General features: G+C 38.0%; 1 protein-coding gene across 4 annotated transcripts; it reads left to right on the top strand.

Moving 5' to 3' along the window:
• On the top strand, window positions 1-18,824 carry Plk4 (polo like kinase 4). Of its 4 annotated transcripts, XR_003480433.2 has the most exons (17): window positions 1-267; window positions 945-1,040; window positions 1,674-1,769; window positions 1,846-1,960; window positions 5,120-6,035; window positions 7,018-7,118; window positions 9,684-10,048; window positions 11,185-11,289; window positions 11,586-11,688; window positions 12,224-12,373; window positions 12,858-12,991; window positions 13,074-13,165; window positions 13,719-13,863; window positions 14,386-14,514; window positions 16,591-16,697; window positions 17,707-17,948; window positions 18,066-18,824. XR_003480433.2 is itself a non-coding variant. In XM_035451758.1 (16 exons), exons 3-16 carry the CDS (start codon window positions 1,689-1,691, stop codon window positions 18,166-18,168), a joined length of 2,646 nt encoding a protein of 881 aa, XP_035307649.1. In that variant the 5' UTR covers window positions 1-267; window positions 945-1,040; window positions 1,678-1,688; the 3' UTR covers window positions 18,169-18,820. The 4 variants fall into 4 exon arrangements, 3 of the variants coding, with proteins under 3 accessions (XP_035307649.1, XP_027247732.1, XP_027247733.1); XM_035451758.1 differs by lacking the exon at window positions 17,707-17,948 and having other exon boundaries at window positions 1,678-1,769; window positions 18,066-18,820; XM_027391931.2 differs by lacking the exon at window positions 17,707-17,948 and having other exon boundaries at window positions 18,066-18,820.
• The last annotated feature ends 1,131 nt before the right edge of the window (window positions 18,825-19,955 follow it).

The raw sequence follows: 19,955 nt of genomic DNA, 5'->3' as shown, positions 1-19,955 counted from the left end.
AGCGTCCTGACGTCACCGCCAGACTGGCTCGCTGAGAGACCGGCGGGAATTTTTCAAAATGGGAGCACCGAGGCGCCGCCCAGGCCTCAGGAGGTACCGGGGGTACCTTTCGGTGGCGTTGGCGGCGGCGGCATAGACAAGGCAGCCTGATGGGCTCCAAGACCCGCTGGCTGCTCGGAGCGCTGCCTCGGAGGGACTGCGACACGGCCGAGTCCGGGGCCCCGGATGCCCGGGAACATGGCGGCGTGCATCGGGGAAAGGATCGAGGTGAGGCGGGCAGACGCGGAGCTGAGGGCAGGCCGGGAAGGCGAGCGCAGTGCTGGAGGGAAGATCCGTATAAGGCTTGGTACAGACACGGGTGAAGCGGGGCGGGCGGGCGGGCGGGCGGCGCAGGCTGAGGGACACCCTGGTTAAGGCGCTCCCTGTTGCTCGGTGACCCATTTATGTGAGGCAGTGCTGCTGGCCAACGGAGGAGTGGCGGGCGGAGCGGCCCGCCCCTCGGAGCCACCCCACCCCCCGCCGTGGGGTGCCTGGTACCCAGCAGGTGTGTCTCCAGGTGTGGGCTCCGCCCGGTCCCCATCCCTTGGCATCGGGTCCTTACTCCCGCCTCCAAAGCCGCGCTCAGGGAGCTGTTCTGCCTGCTCCTCCCCTGGGACGGCGGTTACCATGGCGGGAGCGGCGGCGGGAGCCGGGTGGACGGGAGGAGGGAACCGAACTAACCCGCTCGTTAGAGGAGTCAGTCTCGATCCTCGCTGGAGCTCAGGAAGTTCCGCGGAGCATCAAGATGCCATACACCCAAGACACCAACATCATCGAGGTCTGCTGTCTGCTTGAACCTTGTCATTTCCGCTCGGGCCCATTTTACCAGATTTATTACAGTTCCTACCCAATGGGTTTCTTTCTAGTTCTGAGAGTCATCATGTATAATCTTAATTCTTTTTAAGGACTTTAAGGTTGGAAGTCTACTTGGTAAAGGATCATTTGCTGGTGTCTACAGAGCAGAGTCCATTCATACCGGTTTGGAAGTTGCAATCAAAATGGTAAGAATGTATTAGTGACCCTCTCATCAGTATTTTGCAAGGGACTAGAGAGGCATGCTATTTAAAATGTCACAGCCTTTATCTACTAGAAGCTGTACACACTGTCCCCCTACTCTGTGTGTGTGTGTGTGTGTGTGTCTGTGTGTGCATAGCCAAAAGAGAGTGTTGCTAAGTGCACCAGCTGATCTTAACCTTGCTTAAGTGAAGGTTTTATACTTTATTCATGTTCCAGAGACTAGTACATTTTGTTACTGTGAATACCTAAGGTAACTGGAAGAAGTCAGAACAATTTATGTGTGTCCATAATAATCCAAACTACCATTATTGTCGAGCACGGTGGTGCATGCCTGTAATCACAGCTCTAAGGAGTTGGGAAAATGAAGATCCGAAATCCAAAGCCAACTTCTATTATAACATAAACACATTGGACATACAGAAAATTCATTCTTCTAGTTACAAGGGTGGAACATAAAGAAGAGTAAGTTGACTTCAAAGACATAAAAAGGCTTCAGACAATTTTAGATTGATGTTTGGGCTTTTGTGTGGGCTTAGGGGTATAGCGTGTTGTTAGAGTGCTTTCCTCTAGCATGCATAAGGCCCTGGGTTCAAATAAATCTGGCCTCTTATTTTTAGATAGATAAGAAAGCCATGTACAAAGCTGGAATGGTACAGAGAGTCCAAAATGAGGTGAAAATACATTGCCAGTTGAAGCACCCTTCTATTTTGGAGGTAAGATACAAGGTGTATAGAAGTAGTTAAGAAAGCTGGATGTTTGTGTAATTGACTGCACCCTTTTCTGTTTTAGCTTTATAATTACTTTGAAGATAACAATTACGTGTACCTGGTATTAGAAATGTGCCATAATGGAGAAATAAACAGGTATCTAAAGAACCGAATGAAACCTTTCTCAGAAAGTGAAGGTAGGTGTCTTTTGGGGGGGTGGGAGGTAGTTTTTCTCTCTCTCTCTTTTTTTTTTTTTTTCCTGTTGGTTTTTGAAGGTGTTGTTTTGGAAATATGCTCCTCTTTACTATTTAGTAAAACATTTGTTTTGTGTTTTTGAGACAAGGTCTCTCTACTATGTAGCTCTTGCTGTCCTGGAACTCAGTATATAGACCAGGCTGATCTTGAACTGACAGACTCCTGTCTTTGCCTCCCAAGTGTTGGGATTAAAGGTATATGCCACTACACCCAGCTTGTGTATGTGTGTTTGTATTTTTATTTTAAATGTATGGGTCTTACCTGCATGTGTATCTGTGTACCACATGTCTGTCTGGTGCCCAGAGTGCAGAAAAAGGCTTTGTATCCTCTGGAACTTGATTGTGAGACATCTTTTGGGTGTTGGGAATCCAGGTCCCCTGGAAGATCAGCCAAGACTCTTAAACACTGAGCAGTCCTTTCCGATTCAGCGTTTGTTTTGTTTTGATTTTTAAAGCCATGTGTATGAGTGTGCAATTGTATGTGCGTGTAGTGCATGCAAGTAGGTGCCCATGCCCAAGGAGGGTTAACATGGATGCTGGGAATAGAACTTGACTCCTGTAAGAGCAGTATGCACTTTAACAGCTGAGCCATCTCTCCAGCCACAGATAAAACTATTTCAATTGTTATTTTATTCAATTGTGTCTCCACAAAAGCTAAATCCCATATCACAGAAGTAGAGAGGGGAATTTGTTAGCCTTCTGTTCTCCAAAACACATTTTCAATTAAATCATTGGTAACAATTTACTGTAAATCCTTTCAAACCTAGAAAACTACTTATAATGTGTTTGATGACTAAAGTTTCCAAATAAACACTGAGAACACCATGCTGGAACTCCTTTAGCTTATTGTTCATCTTTTAAAAGCTTGGAGTGGTTCAGACTCCCCAGGTAATATATCTTGGCAAAGCTTTTCCAAATATCTTTCTGTGAAATACAAAATGAATTTCAACTCATTCCCCCCATCTTTTCAAATCAGATATGGTCCATATATTGTCAAACTACTGATTTTTTTTCCCCCGCCAAGCCATGATTGATTTTGATATTGCAGATAGAGCTAAGGAAGAAGGCTGCTGATAGGTTTTTGTTTTAAGTATTTATGTGTTATGTTATATGTTATCATTTGTGTGTTATGGTCAGACATCAACTCTGGGGAGTTGGTTCTCTCCTTGTATCATGTGGATTCCAGATACAAAACTCAGTTCATCAAACTTGGTTGCAAGCAGCTTTATCTGCTGAACCATGTCACAGTGGCCTGAGAGAGCTTTTATACATTTAAATGTCTTTGAAATAGTTGTTAACATGCGCTTAATTGTAGAAATGTTGATAAGCTTTCTCTAAATTTCATTGATAAATGTTTATTCTGGGGGCTAGAGAGATGGCTCAGTGGTTAAGAGCACTGACTGCTCTTCCAGAGGACACTAGCTCAATATCTAGAATCCACATGGCAGCTCACAACGGTCTGTAGTTCCAGTTCCAGGGGCCCCTATACCCATGTTAAAACACCAATGCACATAAAATAATATAAATTTTAAAAAAGTTATTCTGAGGAAATAATACAAATGGCAGGGGGATCCATATACATGGATGGTAATTTCTGTGTTGCAAGTTTTTTTGTAAAGGCTTTATTACATAAGACAAAACTTATAAAGAAAAAAATTGTTAGTTTGAATTAAACTTAAAAACTTACATGCAGCCAAAGATGTATCTCCCTCCCAGCAACAAAGTTTTAAGACAAAGGTGGAAAGAAAATACCTGCAAAATATATGACTGCTAGGGTTGAGGCTGTAATTTAGTGGTAGCAAGTTTATTCAACGTGCATGCACAGGGCCCTAGGTTCCTTGTTTTCTACTGACAAATTTGTATGTGCTCAGTGTGTATAACTAAAAAATTCGCGTTGAAAAATTAACTGTGCACCCAAAAGGGAAAGGATAATCAAATAAGAAACTAGAGGGTATAGAGAATAGTCACAGAAGAGAAAGCTCAAATAACCAATAAACATGAAAAAAATACAGGCTCAATAGTAGTCATGAAGGTGCTAACCAAAACAATGAAGGACCATTTTTACATACTGAATTGAGACTATTTGATGTTAACAGGGAATATATGAAAATACAGCCTTTTAAAAAGGCTAACTTGCCAAAGCATGAAACTGACAATTTTCATATCTCTAAATCTATATATAGAATAAATATACCTTATGCAGAAAAACTCATTTAACATATACACAAAAAGTAAGCATGCACAAGAATGTTTATTCCTATATTATTTGTAATTTTGAAATATCAAAAATTATACAAATGTTAAACAGCAATTAAGTAAAATAAAGATCTAGTACATTAGAGAAATAACTTTAAGATGTACACTGAAGAAAATAATGAAACTATTTTTATACTATTTGTTTTATATTTAAAAGCATTTATTATAATGTGTATGCAGCTTTAAATATATATAAGCATCCAGGAAAGCATTAAGAAATATATTAAATGTTTACAGTGGAGGCTGTGTGTAAAGTTCTTGCCATGCAAGTGTGAGAACTGGGGTTTGGTTCCCAGCACCCATGTAAATGCTTGGATAGGTGTGGCAGCCTGCTTATCATATTGGCACTCAGGAACTAAAAATAAGATTTGCCCTAGCATCTGATATATTTATGAATTATTTATACAATTTTCAAAGCTTTTCTTTAAGATTTATTTTTTCATGTATTTTACGTATATGAGTATTCTGTCTTCATGCACACCAGAAGGAAGAATCTGATCCCATCACAGATGGTTGTGAGCCACCATGTGGTTGCTGGAAATTGAACTCAGGACCTTTGGAAGAGCAGTCAGATGTTCTTCACCACTGAGCCATTTCCCCAGCCCCTAAATAATTTTCTTAATTTTTATGGATATCTGGTTACCCTAGTTACCCTACACACTTTGAACTGATACAAAATTTGGCTTCCCTTAGCGTATAAGTTGAAAAAAGCAAAGATTAGAACGAGTGCCTAGTTAGATTGATGTTTTAGTTGGTTGGTCTAAGCTAGGTTTTATAGTGTATTCTAAACACTGGATTTTCTGTAACTTTTGAATTGTTAAGTTCTGTTTTTTTCCATCTTCACAGCTAGGCAATTCATGCATCAGATCATCACAGGAATGTTGTATCTTCATTCTCATGGCATATTACACCGGGACCTCACACTCTCTAACATCTTGCTTACACGTAATATGAACATAAAAATTGCTGACTTTGGACTGGCAACACAATTGAAAATGCCTCATGAAAAGCATTACACACTCTGTGGAACTCCTAATTATATTTCACCAGAAATTGCAACTCGAAGTGCACATGGACTTGAATCTGATATTTGGTCATTGGGCTGTATGTTTTATACATTACTTATTGGAAGACCCCCTTTTGACACTGATACAGTCAAGAACACATTGAATAAAGTAGTATTGGCAGATTATGAAATGCCAACCTTTTTGTCACGAGAGGCCCAGGACCTTATACACCAGTTGCTTCGTAGAAATCCTGCAGATCGGTTAAGTCTGTCTTCTGTGTTGGACCATCCTTTTATGTCACGAAATCATTCAACAAAAAGTAAAGACTTGGGGACTGTAGAGGATTCGATGGATAGTGGGCATGCCACAATTTCCACAACAATTACAGCTTCTTCCAGTACCAGTTTGAGTGGTAGCTTACCTGACAGAAGAAGACTTTTGATTGGTCAGTCACTTCCAAATAAAATTACTGTATTTCCAAAAAATAAGAATTTAAGTGACTTTTCTTCAGGAGATGGAAGCAATTTTTGTACACACTGGGGAAACCCAGACCAAGAAGCTAATAATAGGGGGCGGGGAAGATTAATTGAAGATGCAGAAGAAAGGCCGCATTCTCGATACCTTCGAAGAGCTCATTCCTCTGATAGATCCAGCACTTCTAATCAGTCTCGAGCAAAAACACACTCAATAGAACGTTGTCATTCAGTAGAAATGCTTTCAAAGCCCAGAAGATCCCTGGATGAAAATGAAAAGAGGTATTTACCCACAAACAGCAATATCAATTTTTAACTTCTTTAAAGACAAAGCAGCCAATAGTTGTAGATCTTTTCAAAGCTTTGATGATGACCAAGCAGTGTAAGGATAATTCTTTCAAAGGCATTTTGATAAACATTGTATTAGCACAGATACAAAGCTGCATCCAAACAAAGTGGAGTTATAAAATAGAATAGAATTAGAATTACAATTTAAGCCAGGCATGGTGATACATGTCTTTATTCCTAGAACATGGGAGGGAGGCACTGGCAGAAGGATCATGCAGCTGAATCCAGTCTGTGTGACACCAAGTTCTAGGCTTGTCTTTTTTTTTTCAAACCAAAAAGGCTTTTATGTTATTAATGTCAGTTAAGGTCTCTTAAAAGTGCATATAGGCTGGTGAGATAGCGCTCATTGGGAGAAATAGTGGCTTAACATATATAGTATTCTCATGTCAGTCCTGAGCACTCTAAATAAAAAGTGAATATGTTCATAACTGTGTTTAAATTTTTAGATGTATTTGGAGTAGATCTCTAGCACAACATACCGTTTATTGTGCAAATCTGATCCCTAAAGGACTAATAGAAACTACATGTAGAGGGAAGCTGAAGCTGAATGAGGAATAGCTGTGATACTGACTGTTTCTGATATGAGCACTAATTTTAGTGTTTAATTTGGTTCTTGTATGTGATTTTTTAATGTTTGAATTATAAATTTCTAAAAGGATAGTAGACATATAGAGGTGCCATTATAGTGCCATGGCATTTTGTCATAGTTTTAGAGACAACTGTTTTCTGCAGTTATTTTAAAATTTCAGGTATTTAAATTTCTTCTAGGGTTTCTGCTTTAAAATGTTTAGGGACTGGGAATTCTGCTGTCATAGAAGCATATTCATTGTGTACATATGTATATACCTCTAAGTTCTGTCTCCAATCCATCCTTCCCCAATAATTGCTTTATGGGATTTTTTTCCCCCCTTTTTAGTTCCAATCACCATTGTCTAGGAGAAACTCCTTTTCCATTTGCAGACCAGACGCCTCAGATGGAAATGGTACAACAGTGGTTTGGGAATCTGCAAATGAATGGTAAGTTTTTAATGGAGCATTTAATTAAAATTTAATGACCTGGAACCTGCCAAACACTGCAGTTTTCTGCTTATAGGTAAGAAAACAGTTCCAATAAAACATACTCTATTATTAACGTTTTGGAATATTTAAGCTACTTTCCTTAATATTCATTGTTATGATTAGTTTAGGTTTACATTACAAATATGAGGAAAAAAGCTATTTATGCATGAGCAAACAGAACACAACTCAGTTTGCACTGCCTCTGTGTGATTAACAAGGATTCTAGGGTAGTCTTGGCTCAGGCTGTACCTTGAAGCCTGTTCTGGTTGATGGCCTGTGTTAAAAACTGCTGTTATCAATGCCAATGAAGTAATCAAAGGATGCCTGACTTTACTTTTGAGAAGCTGATGTGAGAATTTTAGTTTGCCAGTAGTTTCTCATACTGAAATACACAGCTACTGAAACCCAAACATTTAAGCAGCTGTCCCCAGGTCATTATTAAGAATGTGGAGATTAAGTGTCCCCCATTAATGAACAACACTCACAGAAGGTGGGTGGAAAATAGTGGTGGGAAAAGAGAATTAAAAGGCAGCATCTGGAGGAGATCGTCTTTCACCATTGTGTCGTGTGGAGTGTGAGATAATAGCTCTCATTAGGCAGAGTTGTTATGCCCTGTCAAGAGGAGTCTTTTCCTTCTCAAGAAATATGTATGATTTTCAGAAGTCTAAAGAGAATCAGTCTGACCATATATACATACTAGATTTTTATTTTTTTTATTATTTATTTATTTATTTATTTATTTGTTTTGGTTTCTTGAGACAGGGTTTCCCTGTGGCTTTGAAGGCTGTCCTGGCTCTTGTAGCCCAGGCTGGTCTCCAACTCACAGAGCTCTGCCTGCCTCTACCGAGTGCTGGGACTAAAGGCATGCACTACCACCGCCCAGCTACTAGTTTGTTTTTTTTTTAAACTACAAAACTGCCCTGTACATTAGTCTTGCAGTCTTGTACTTATTTACAGGTTATTTTTAGTAATATGAGCTATTCTGAGATGGAGAAATAACCTCTATAAATATAGTCATTCTGCTCCAATTTTAAAGTATTTTACTTGATAGAAAATATTTTCCCTTATATTGAAAATGTGAGGACAAGAAGCTTTACAAAAATCATTTAAGATAAACTTGTGTTGAAAATTCAGAGAGTTTAATACTAAAAAACTAGAGTTCTATATAATTGATCATTTAAGGCCTTTAAAAAAATAGCATTAGGACATGGTGGCCTATTCCTTTAATTACACAATTTGGTAGGCTGAGGCATAGGAACCATGACTTCAAGACTAGTTAGGCTACATAAGTGAGACCCTGTCTCAAAAAAAAAAAAAAGAAAGAAAGAAAGAAAGAAGATAATTAAATTAATTTATCACAGAGAGTTTTATGTAATTAAATTATTTTAAGGCACTTTTAGAAACATGAACTCTAAGGGCTAGAGAGATGGCTCAGTGGTTAAAAACACTTGCTGCTCTTCCCAGAAGATCCAAGTTCAGTTCCCAGTACCCACAGCAGGTGTCTCACAGCCACTTGTAACTGCAGTTCCAGGAGATCTGATAGTCAGGCACTGCATGTACGTAGTGCGCATATATACAGAAAAGTACACACGCACATGCATAAACAAAATTTTTTAAAAGTAAACTCTGAAACCATGTGAAATATGAATATATAGAATTCTATAAGAGCTTTTAAATATACAGGTAAAGATACATTTGTAATAGGGATACTGAAGGTAGTGTTTCGCTTTTTAGTTGCACATTTTCTAAGTAGAGATTGATAAACCATCCTTATATTAAAAAAATTTATTTTTTTTCTTCTATAGACTGGGAATTCTCATTGACTTGTTTTAGAATGAGTAACTTGGTTTTGCTTTGATTGAAAAATTGATTTCTCCAGGCAGTGGTGGTACACACCTTTAATCCCAGAACTCAGGAGACAGAAGCAGGAAGATCTCTGAAGTTAAGCACAGCCAGGGCTACACAGAGAAACCCTGTCGAGAGAGAGGGAGGGGGTTGAAATTGATTTCATTTTAGTACATTTTCATAGCTGAAAGTTTTCCTTCAACCTGGCTTTAAATGTTCCTTTAATTTTTGTCCTTTTTTATTAAGAGCTCATTTTCTTAATAGCTTCTTCTTTTAAAAGAAACTATATATTTAAGATATATAATTATGTTATAAATAGTAAAATAGTTATGGTGGAAGAAATTAGCATATCTGTCATTTCAGTGTAATTACACATTTCCCCCTTTAGCAAAGAAAAACAGCTACAATTTACTGATTTAAAGAGAGTTCTAAGTATAATGCACAAGTGTTTATAATTGACTTTTCTATTGTTTAAAAAGTGCTGTTTATCAGTGTGTGGTGTAGCATGCCTTTAATCCTAGCACATGGGAGGCCAAAGCAAACCCATCTATTGAGTTCAAGAAAGACATAGAAAGACCCTGTCTTCAAACCAGGATCCCCTCCCCCCACAAAAAAAGTTACCATAATCAGCACATTATGCTACATTTTACTAAACTGCTTTTTAAATGTATATTTTAGCTCATTTGGGAGAAACTAATGAGCACAAAACCGATAACCCAAGCAGAGATTTCCAGGGCTATCCAGATTCACGGGACATGTTAAGAAATGCTTGGACTGATACAAGAGCCACCAAGAATGCTGATAATTCTGCTAATGTTCATCCTGTAAACCAGCTGAGTACGACAAAGTTTACTATGACTGCACATCATAGTAAACCTGAGATTATTCAACAAGAGCTGGCCTTCCATCCTCATTCTGAACAAAGCAAGAAGAGGAGTATGGAGTCAACACTGGGTCACCAGAAACCTTCCTTACGAAGCATTACATCTCCTTTGATTGCTCACAGATTAAAACCAATCAGACAGAAAACCAAAAAGGCTGTGGTATGTCAGTTATTTTTTCTAATTGCCTATTTGATGTTTTCCTTGGATACAATTCTTAAGTATGATCTGTTTTTTGTTTTCTATGGTATCTTTGGAATTTGAGATATTATACAAACTTAACATTTGAGGAAAATTTGAGTATTCATGGGAAAATAGCATTTGCTTCCCTCTGGTTTAGATAGGTAACATTTGGGTTTTGTTTTATGTGTTTTAAGAGTTTCCAGTAGGTAATCCAGGCTGGTTTTGGATTCTCTCCTTCTGCCTCAGCCTCATGTGTGCTGTGATTGCACCCTGGTGCCCTCTAGCTTTTGAAATTGGCAAGTTGATTCTGATAGGTTTTTAACTTTTTCCTTAGTGATTTTTTAAAATATATTTATTCTGATTTAATGTTTTGAGTATTTTACCTACATGTATGTATGGGCATTACATGCTTGCCTGGTGCCCAGGGAAACCAGAAAAGGGCATTAAGTTCCTTGGCATTGGAGTTACAGTCAGTTATGAGCAAACATGTGGATTCTGGGAAATGAACTGCAAGAGTAACAGGTGCTCTTAATCACTGAACTACCTCTCCAGTCCGTAAATTATATTTAAAAGACGGTTAAATGAAAATATTTAAAATAATATTGGCTACATGCTATGTTAAATACTTTATTTACATCTCCAGCTGGTGATTTTTCTATGTTTAATTTCATTTCAAATCAAGAGTAAGTTAGAAAATACAACTTTTAAAAAAGAACTGAAAGTAATATGCATTTCTGAGTTAAAATTCAATGAGCATATGTGAAGATGAAATAATTTCTTTGTGATTCCATCTTGATCCTGTTTGTTCTTTGTTTCCCATGTCAACCAGTCTTGCCTTTGTTTGGCCCCCAATTGTTTTCAGAGTCCTTGTCTCCACCCTACCTTCTGCTTGCTTTTTGCTCATTGGTTAGCATTTCACACTTAATTACACATTCTCACCTTTATACCTTCTGGCTCACAACTGTACGCAAGTACAATCTCTGTTCTAGACTACCAACGTGACGCAGCAGTTGGATTTTGTTATTTCTGCTATGGTTGGGTACTTTTCCCTCCTAAGTATTACGTGCCAGAAGTGTTCTTAAAAAAACAATTTATTAATTTTTCTGTTTCTCTAGGTGAGCATCCTAGATTCAGAGGAAGTATGTGTGGAGCTTCTAAAAGAATGTACATCTGAAGGACATGTGAAGGAAGTTCTTCAGATATCTAGTGACGGGACTATGGTAGTGTACCAGTTTTATTCATTTGCAATTTTTGGTGTGACTAAACATTCCGAATTGAGTTCCTTTTGCAATATGGTATTTAACCTGTATCTTTGGAATTCACAAACTGAAAAATAATAATAATTATTATAACTAGTAATAAAACTAAAATTTTATGTTAGAATACTTTATTATTTTTAGAAACTATTTTAATATTTTTCTAAATTAATGTTTAACATAGAACCTTGTATACTTTTTGGTAACAAAGGATAATACTTAATGGCATATAAGTTTTATTTATTTATTTTTTTAATCAGATCACTGTTTATTACCCAAATGATGGAAGAGGCTTTCCTCTTGCTGATAAACCACCCTTGCCTACAGACAACATCAGTAGATACAGCTTTGACAATTTACCAGGTATGTACATTTCCATGAGTTGAATTGAGATAAAAGATTTATATAGACATAGATTTTGTATGTATTTTTGTGGCATTTTTGTGATAAGTTGTAACTACCTTTGCTTCAATCTGGTTACTGGTCATATTCATGTACTGGGAAGATCTGGTGTATCTTACTATTCCACTGTCTACTGTTTATATATGTTGCCACAAACCTGTTAAGTATTAGTAACATCAGAGCTATAGCCTGTGCTTTTGTTTAGTTATTGTTCTATGTAGAACCATGAAAAATTTCAACATGGAGTATCTAGTTTTTCACACTTGAAATCACTGCAGTAATATAGAAAAATAATTTATAATTGTTGGTAACTTACTGTGTCCTGCATAAGCCCCTAGAAGCTATGATTTGGAGAAACAACTACTGAATAGCTTGGTTGAGATAACTTTCAAAAACAAGAAAGCTGTCTAACTTTTCCAGGAATTAGAATGCAGATACAACTGTATGTTTAGTCGATTCTTTCTTCCTTAATGTTAGATATATTTTTCTTCTTTAGAAAAATACTGGCGGAAATATCAGTATGCTTCCAGATTTATTCAGCTCGTAAGGTCTAAAACTCCCAAAATCACTTATTTTACAAGATATGCTAAATGTATTTTGATGGAGAATTCTCCTGGTGCTGATTTCGAGGTTTGGTTTTATGATGGTGAGTATACTACATGTGATCCAGTTTTTTATGGCTGTGCCCCTGGCTTTTTATCTGTAATATATGAGATCTTGCCCTATTCTCTGCTTAGCCCTGCATCAGTTCATGGCATAAGCTGCATGAAAAACAATATCCATATCTTACTTGAAACCGAAATGGACAGGCTTAACAATCTCTGAGCATTCTCTGGAGTTGATTTGTCTTTAGCTGTCTCCCTTCATAAAAGGTTCCCATGTAGACATCGCAGCACATGGTTATAGCTATCCCTGGTATTCTGTATGAACTTTGAGCAATCCAATCAGACACATGCTGAGAAGGAAAAATGATGCCTTACATTTGTTGAATACTTGGAGTGCTGTTTTACAAATGATCAATAAACATGATGTAAATAACTTTTCTGACAGTCATGTATTAGTATGATAATGAATTAATTATAGGAATAGTAAAATAACTGAAAAAAGAATGGTTTTCTGCTAATTTTCAGGAGCCAAGATACACAAAACAGAAGATTTAATTCACATGATTGAAAAATCTGGTAAATCTTATACTTTAAAAAATGAAAGTGAAATTATGAGCTTGAAAGAGGAAATGAAAATATATATGGACCATGCTAATGAGGTAAGTACCTATATTTCATCCAGTTAACAGTCACATGGTAAAGCAGCGAACTGCTGACAGGAGGCATTCTTCTCTGTAATAGGGTCACCGTGTCTGCTTGGCACTGGAATCTGTAATCTCAGAAGAGGAAAAGAGAAGCAGGAGCTCTTCATTCTTCCCAATAATTATAGGAAGGTAAGAGCTTAACATTCCTAACTATGGCTAAAACGTTTAAGATACATTTTGGTCATTTCATTGTAAATGATGATAAGAATTGCACCATGGTGACACACTACATAATCCTGGCACCTACAAAGTAGGGGCGACCTACCTTAGAACAGCTACAAGGGCCAATGAGATGGTTCACTGGATAAAAGTGCTTGCCATGCAAGCTTAACAACCTAAGCTTGATCCCTGAAACCTATATAAAACTGCTGAGAGAACTTACTTCAAAGGTCATTCTTCGACCTGCAGACACACTCTGAGGCATACATGTACCCACATATCCACACCATTCACACAGACATACATAATGAATGAAATTAAAAAACTTAACCAGCCAGATGAGGTGGCACACACCTTTAATTTAGGCACTGGAGTGGCAGAGACAAGTGGATCTCTGAACTCAAGGCCAGCCTAGTCTACATAGTGGGACCCTTTGTCAAACACACACACACACACAAATTTTTAGTTCTCTGTATATTGAAAAGCTTTAGGGAACTATACTGGGTCATTTCTCTTCTTTCAGAAAACCTGGTAATACTAGTTCACCTAAAGCCTTATCACCACCTCCTGTGGACCTAAGCTACTCAAAGGGTGAGCAAGCATCAACGAGCAGATTGAGCATGAATAGTGCGGCATTTCCAACACAGGCACCACTACACAATCCTTCTGTAAGTAAATATGAATCACATGGTGAGTGCCTGATGCCCTTACATAAAGTGAAATTGTGGGTTGGAGGTACAGCTCAGTTGTAGACTACATGCTGAATATGTGTCCATAGGTTAGATCCCAGCACCATCCAGAAAAATAAAACACTTACTGTCTGGGCCTCCGAACTATTTTGCCATATGTCTGCTTTCATAAGACAAAAGTCATTGCACATGCTATCAGCTGCCTACGGCTCATGGTTTAGTAATTATATAAATGTACAAGTTTGTATATGCGTTGACACATGTGTACATTCTCTAACTTCAGCTATGAAAAATAATGGGAAAGAAATTTGCTAAAATGAAAACAAGTCATGATTTGGCCTTCCATTTCTTTTTTTTTATTTTGAATGTGTGGTTGATTTTAATTTTAGAATTTTTGCTTTGAGAAAATTCTGTTTTAAAATCATGAAGCATTCTCAGCTTTACTAAAGCTGGCTTTATGAATGTGCTAAGGAAGATCTTCCTCTCCCTTACTGTTTCTAGACTGCTACAGCTGAAGGACTTGGCCACACAGCCACTGCCACAGGAGCAAGTTTCTCTTCTTCGAGTCTTCCTAAATCAGCACAGCTTTTGAAATCTGTTTTTGTGAAAAATGTTGGTTGGGCTACACAGGTGAGACATTTCTGAAAAAGATAATTACTCACTGTGGATCTCTTGATTTTTTTTTTCATTAGTTAAACTATTACTCAATAATACAAATTATTTTAACAACTTCTGTTTTCTGGGGAGTTTTTTGTTTGTTTGTTTTGGCTTTTCGAGACAGGGTTTCTCTGTGTAGCTTTGGAGCTTATCCTGGCACTCGATCTAGAGACCAGGCTGGCCTCGAACTCACAGAGATCCGCCGGCCTCTGCCTCCCGAGTGCTGGGATTAAAGGTGTTCACTACCAACGCCCGACTTTCTGGGGAGTTTTTTAATATATTTTTTTGCATTGGTTATATTCCTAAAAGTTTTGCTTTTTAAAAATTGGTATATATCACAAAGCTGCTGATGTTGACATCAGGTTCCTACAATGTGAACCATGTCATAATAGGGGTTTGCAGAGTAGAGGATGATGTCTAGGACATTTGAAATGGCAGAAACAAAATAAGTGTTGAATTAAAATTTACAAAATTTATGTCAGTGTATATACCTTTACATTGTGTGTATTATCAGGAGATTTGAAGTACAGGAATTTTGGAGTATGGCACAGGTATTTTTACTTGACAATTAAGTAAAAATTCACTCTGGTAATTTCCTGGGGCTTGTTGACATTTGTTGAGTACTACTTCCTGTGTGGTCCTATGTTTCTCACATGCATTGTCCCCTAAAATAATCTGGTAAAACTTAAGCTAGTTGCTCTTTTAAAGACAGTAAGATTACAATTTTTTTTGGTAGATTGATTTGCGTAGTCTTGTAGTGTGTGGAACTGTGTAGTCTGGTGTAAATACAGGACTGTTTGAGTCAGTTGGCCATGTTGTTTCTCACCTATGCCACATATCTTTCCATTTGTAGTAGCACAAAGACAAGTTTCAGTAGCTAAGAGATAACACAAGGGAGCTTTTGTCATTTCTTCAATCCTATCTTGGGAAAAATACTATCTGAAAAAACAAACTACTTAAATAACCTAGTAGATATTTGTGAGAAGCCAAATTTATTGAGAGTCATTTTGATATTATGCTGCCTTGGCCAATAGAGAAATGATCTGAAGAGGAAAAAGAAAAAGAATATTTCCAATGCTAAGATTATTAAAACCCAAGTTTATACTTATTGAGACAGATGTTTTTAAAGCTGTATTGGGTCTGTGTGTGTTCGCACATGCATAGAATTCTGGTATTTAGGAGGTACAAGCAAGAGTGAAATCAATGCCTGTCTGGGCTGTATAGTACGTGAGACCCTGTCTTAAAAATAAAATGTGTCCTTTAATCCCAGCACTAGGGAGGCAGAGGCATGTGGAGCTCTGTGAGTTCAAGGCCAGCCTACTCTACAGAGTGAGTTCCAGGCCAGGCTCCAAAGCAATACAGAGAAACCCTGTCTCGAAAAGCCTGAAAGAAAAAGAAAATGAAATGTGGAGCTAGAGAGATGGCTCCATGATGAAGAGCACTTGCTGCTCTTGCAGAGGACCCAAGTTGTTTTCCTCCGTGGCAGCTCACAACTGTCTGTAACTCCAGTCCTAGGGAATCTGATGCCCTCTTCTGGCCTCTTCAGGTTCTGTGAGCAAGTTGTACAGAGACATAAAATGAAGGAAAAACATTCATAGACATGAAAAATAAAATAATTTAAGTATGATGTGTGCCTTTAATCCCACAACTCTTAAGGCAGAAGCAGGTAGATCTCTGAGTTCTCTGAGTTCAAGGCCAGCTAGTGCTATATACTGAGACTATTTCAAAAGGGGTGTGAGGGAGGGGGGACCAAACTACTAAATGAATGAGTAAGACAAAACTATATAGAACACTTTTTAAGCCCTTAAAAATTGCAAGTTGTGCTGGGTGGTGGTGGTGCTTGCCAGCACTCAGGAGGCAGAGGCAGGTGGATCTCTATGAGTTGAGGCCAGCCTAGTCTATAGAGCAAGTTTCAGGACAGCCAGAGCTACACAGAAAAACCCTATCTTGAAAACACCCTCCACCCTCACCCCCACCAAACAAACAAACAAACAAACCTCATTGTGTCTTCTTGTGTGTAGTCATTTTCTATGCTTCTTGTTTTTCTAGCTAACTAGTGGAGCTGTGTGGGTTCAGTTTAATGATGGTTCGCAGCTGGTTGTCCAAGCAGGGGTGTCTTCCGTTAGTTACACATCACCAGATGGTCAGACAACTAGGTAAGTTCTTAAAGCACTGGGTGGGTTTCAATGTTTACTCTCATTTTGCTTTCTCTGTACTTGGACATAAGTGGCTTGCTAAGCTTAGTATTTTGACAATTTGTATTTACACTGTTCATAATCAACTCAAGAGATAGGATTTCTTTTAATTTCATTGAATAACCTGTTCAGTGACCTAATTAGGTTGACTCTTTTCAGAATGGACTTATGAAAGTTGATTGATACATATTTTTTCTTTTTTACCTAAAAGAACATGGGCCATGTATAGTGATGCATACCTTTAATTCCTCACTTGGGAGGCAGAGGCAGGTGTGTTGAGTTCAGTGCCAGCCAGATCTACCTAAAGACATCCAGGCTCAAGAAACAAACACAAAAAGGACATGGAGGGCTGGAGAGATGGGTCAGTTGCTTAAGTACTTGCTTTGCAAGCAGGAGGACTTCAATTCAGAGCCCCAGCACCCATGAAAAATGCAAGGCATTGTGCAATGATAACACAAGCACTGAGGGACTGGGGACAAGAGGATCATTGGCTCACACTGGCCACCCAATCTAGTCAAATAAGTGAGCTTCAGTTTCAGTGAGAAACCCTGTCTGAAAGTGATTGAGTAAGACATCTAACAGTTACCTCAAGCTGGATGTGATGGTATATAGACCCTTAGCAGGAGTTGGAGATCATCCTTGGCTACATAGCAACCAACCTGGATTATATGAGACCTGTCTCAAAAAAGTCTAAAGTAGCTAAATAAATTTGGTTATTTTTCTAAAATAAAAGTTATGTCCCATCTTTTGAAAGACTTTGATTTTTTTGTTGTTGTTGTTTGTTTTTTGAGACAGGGTTTCTCTGTGAAACAGTCCTGGGTGTCTTGGAACTCACTCTGTAAACCAGGCTAGCTTGGAACTCCCTGAGATCCACCTGCTTCTGCCTCTCAAGTGCTAGGATAATAGGTGTGTGCCACCACTGCCCAGCTTGAAAGATTTTTTAAAAACTTGTTTTTTTTTTTTATGGTAGGTATTGAACCTTGTGAATGCATTGCAAGCCTTCTAACTGAACTGTACCACCCAGCACTGACATTTTTGAAAGCAAACTACTAGTCCTGACAATATATAAGTGCTGTCTCTAAGTGTTCAACTAATCACAGATCAAAAATATAAAAATACTATGGTTGTACTGAGATACAACTCTATCAAAACAAGTGTTCTGTTTTTTAAAAGAAACAAATTGGGTGTACTTCATTTGTTTTTGGAATCCTAGTAAGTATATTGTTTTCTTGAGATAACTCTTGTCATTAAAGGATTACTGAGAAATGTGCTTTTGAGTATTCCCTTAAGGTCCAAGTAATGAAGTTTGTTTTGTTTTGCTTCATTTAGGTATGGAGAAAATGAAAAATTACCAGAATACATCAAACAGAAATTACAGTGTCTCTCTTCCATCCTTGTGATGTTTTCTAATCCAACTCCTAGTTTTCATTAATTCAAGTCCTTTCAGGTGTCTTTATTTAATAAATGACTTTTTGGTTGGCTTTCAAGTAAAGTGAGGGTTTTTTTTGTTTTGTTTTGTTTAATTTACTGTAACTTCAGAAAGCCTTTCTATGGCCAGGCGGTGGTGGCGCACGCCTTTAATCCCAGCACTCGGGAGGCAGAGGCAGGTGGACCTCTGTGAGTTTGAGACCAGCCTGGTCTACAAGAGCTAGTTCCAGGACAGCCTCCAAAGCCACAGAGAAACCCTGTCTCGGAAAACCAAAAAAAAAGCCTTTCTATTAAACAGAAATTTAATCTTTATCATAAAAAATAAAAAATATATGCTAAGAAAACAAAATAGAATAAAACTTTTATTACCAAATACAGTGGTTATAAAATAAACTAGGACATCTGATTTTGCTCAAAGTACTTAATTGCTCAAACTTTCTGTGCTCATGTTTGTATTGAACTAAATTGTGTGTGGTGTGTTTGTTTTTGTTGTTCTGTACTAGTAAGTCATTGAGAATCATGAACAAAACATGTTATAGCTTTGAATATGTAAATAATGTACTTATAAGCAATATGTAAACATGTATATTTTGTATTTATTTTTGTAGCACTTGTGTCTGATAAAATATTTCTGCAAATACATTTTATAAAATAAACACATTGGTAAGTTTACTTTTCATTTAAATACTTGTTTTAAAATAGGTTACTACAAATTCTTAAATTTTGTTTGCTGTTTATGAGGAGCCCCCCTATTTTATTTTATTTTTTGAGACTGGGTTTAGCACACAGGCTGTCTTTTCTATCTTCTGTCACTCTCATCTTCCCTCTGCTGGGAGTTCCTGCATTGCTCCAGGAGAGAAGAGGGTACTGGGCAGACAGACACAGGACCTGAAGGAAGCTTGGGGTGGTAAAGATACTATGGCTCCTAGGCAGGCACTCAGAGAAAATGTCTATCTGGGCAGAGGGAAGCCATTAACCTCGCAAGTCAGAGGGAGGAACTTTGTCAGCAGCTCTTTCTGTGCCCTTTATAGGCACTTTTTGTAAGAAGTTTTATTTCACCCACAGAGGTCAGAAGGGGGTCAGATACTCTGAGTTTGAGTTATAGGCCATTGTGAACCACCATGTTAGTTCCAAATCCACCATAAGAGTAGTAAGCACTGTAAACTCTCGACCACATTAAAACGTGAAGTTTTAATCTTGTAAGCTAAATTCTTGGGCTTCATTACTGAGGTTTATCATTTCACTTATATTGAGATTTGCTCTACTATGATCATTTGCAAATGTATTCATGATATACTGTTCGTGTTTTCTTTATAATTAGAACCTTGAATTTCATGAGGAATCAAATTGAACTAATAGGACTGTCCAGTCACTGTACTCCAGCCATTTTGGACCTGGTTTGAGTTCTGACAAATCTCCCAAAATGTCTTATCTCTAGGTTGTTTGCAAATCCTACTTTCTGCCTTAAGTGCCTTAGTTCCACCTTTTCCCATTCTAGTCATTCTTACACCAGGTACCAGCAAATCCTTATTTTCTTAGGGAAGTTTCCTAGTGCTGCTCTTTAGGTTGAGCTCCTTCTGGCCTTATCTTTCATTACGTTTCCCATAGCCAACCATAAATATCTATACCAGCTAATTAGTGTCTGAGGTTCCTGATGGAGTAGAAGCCTAGCAGTCACTGCTCAAATTTCAGTAAGTACATGGGAATAAGCATGTATTCAGGGCTTCTTAATATGTACTCAAAGTTGGCAGATACAAATCCTTGCTTTTTTTGACATGAACATACACAATG

The sequence above is a fragment of the Cricetulus griseus genome (genome assembly GCF_003668045.3).
Source record: "Cricetulus griseus strain 17A/GY chromosome 1 unlocalized genomic scaffold, alternate assembly CriGri-PICRH-1.0 chr1_0, whole genome shotgun sequence".
Taxonomy (NCBI): Eukaryota; Metazoa; Chordata; class Mammalia; order Rodentia; family Cricetidae; genus Cricetulus; species Cricetulus griseus.
Note: the sequence above shows the minus strand (reverse complement) of the source record. Positions and strands in the feature narration are given on the sequence as shown.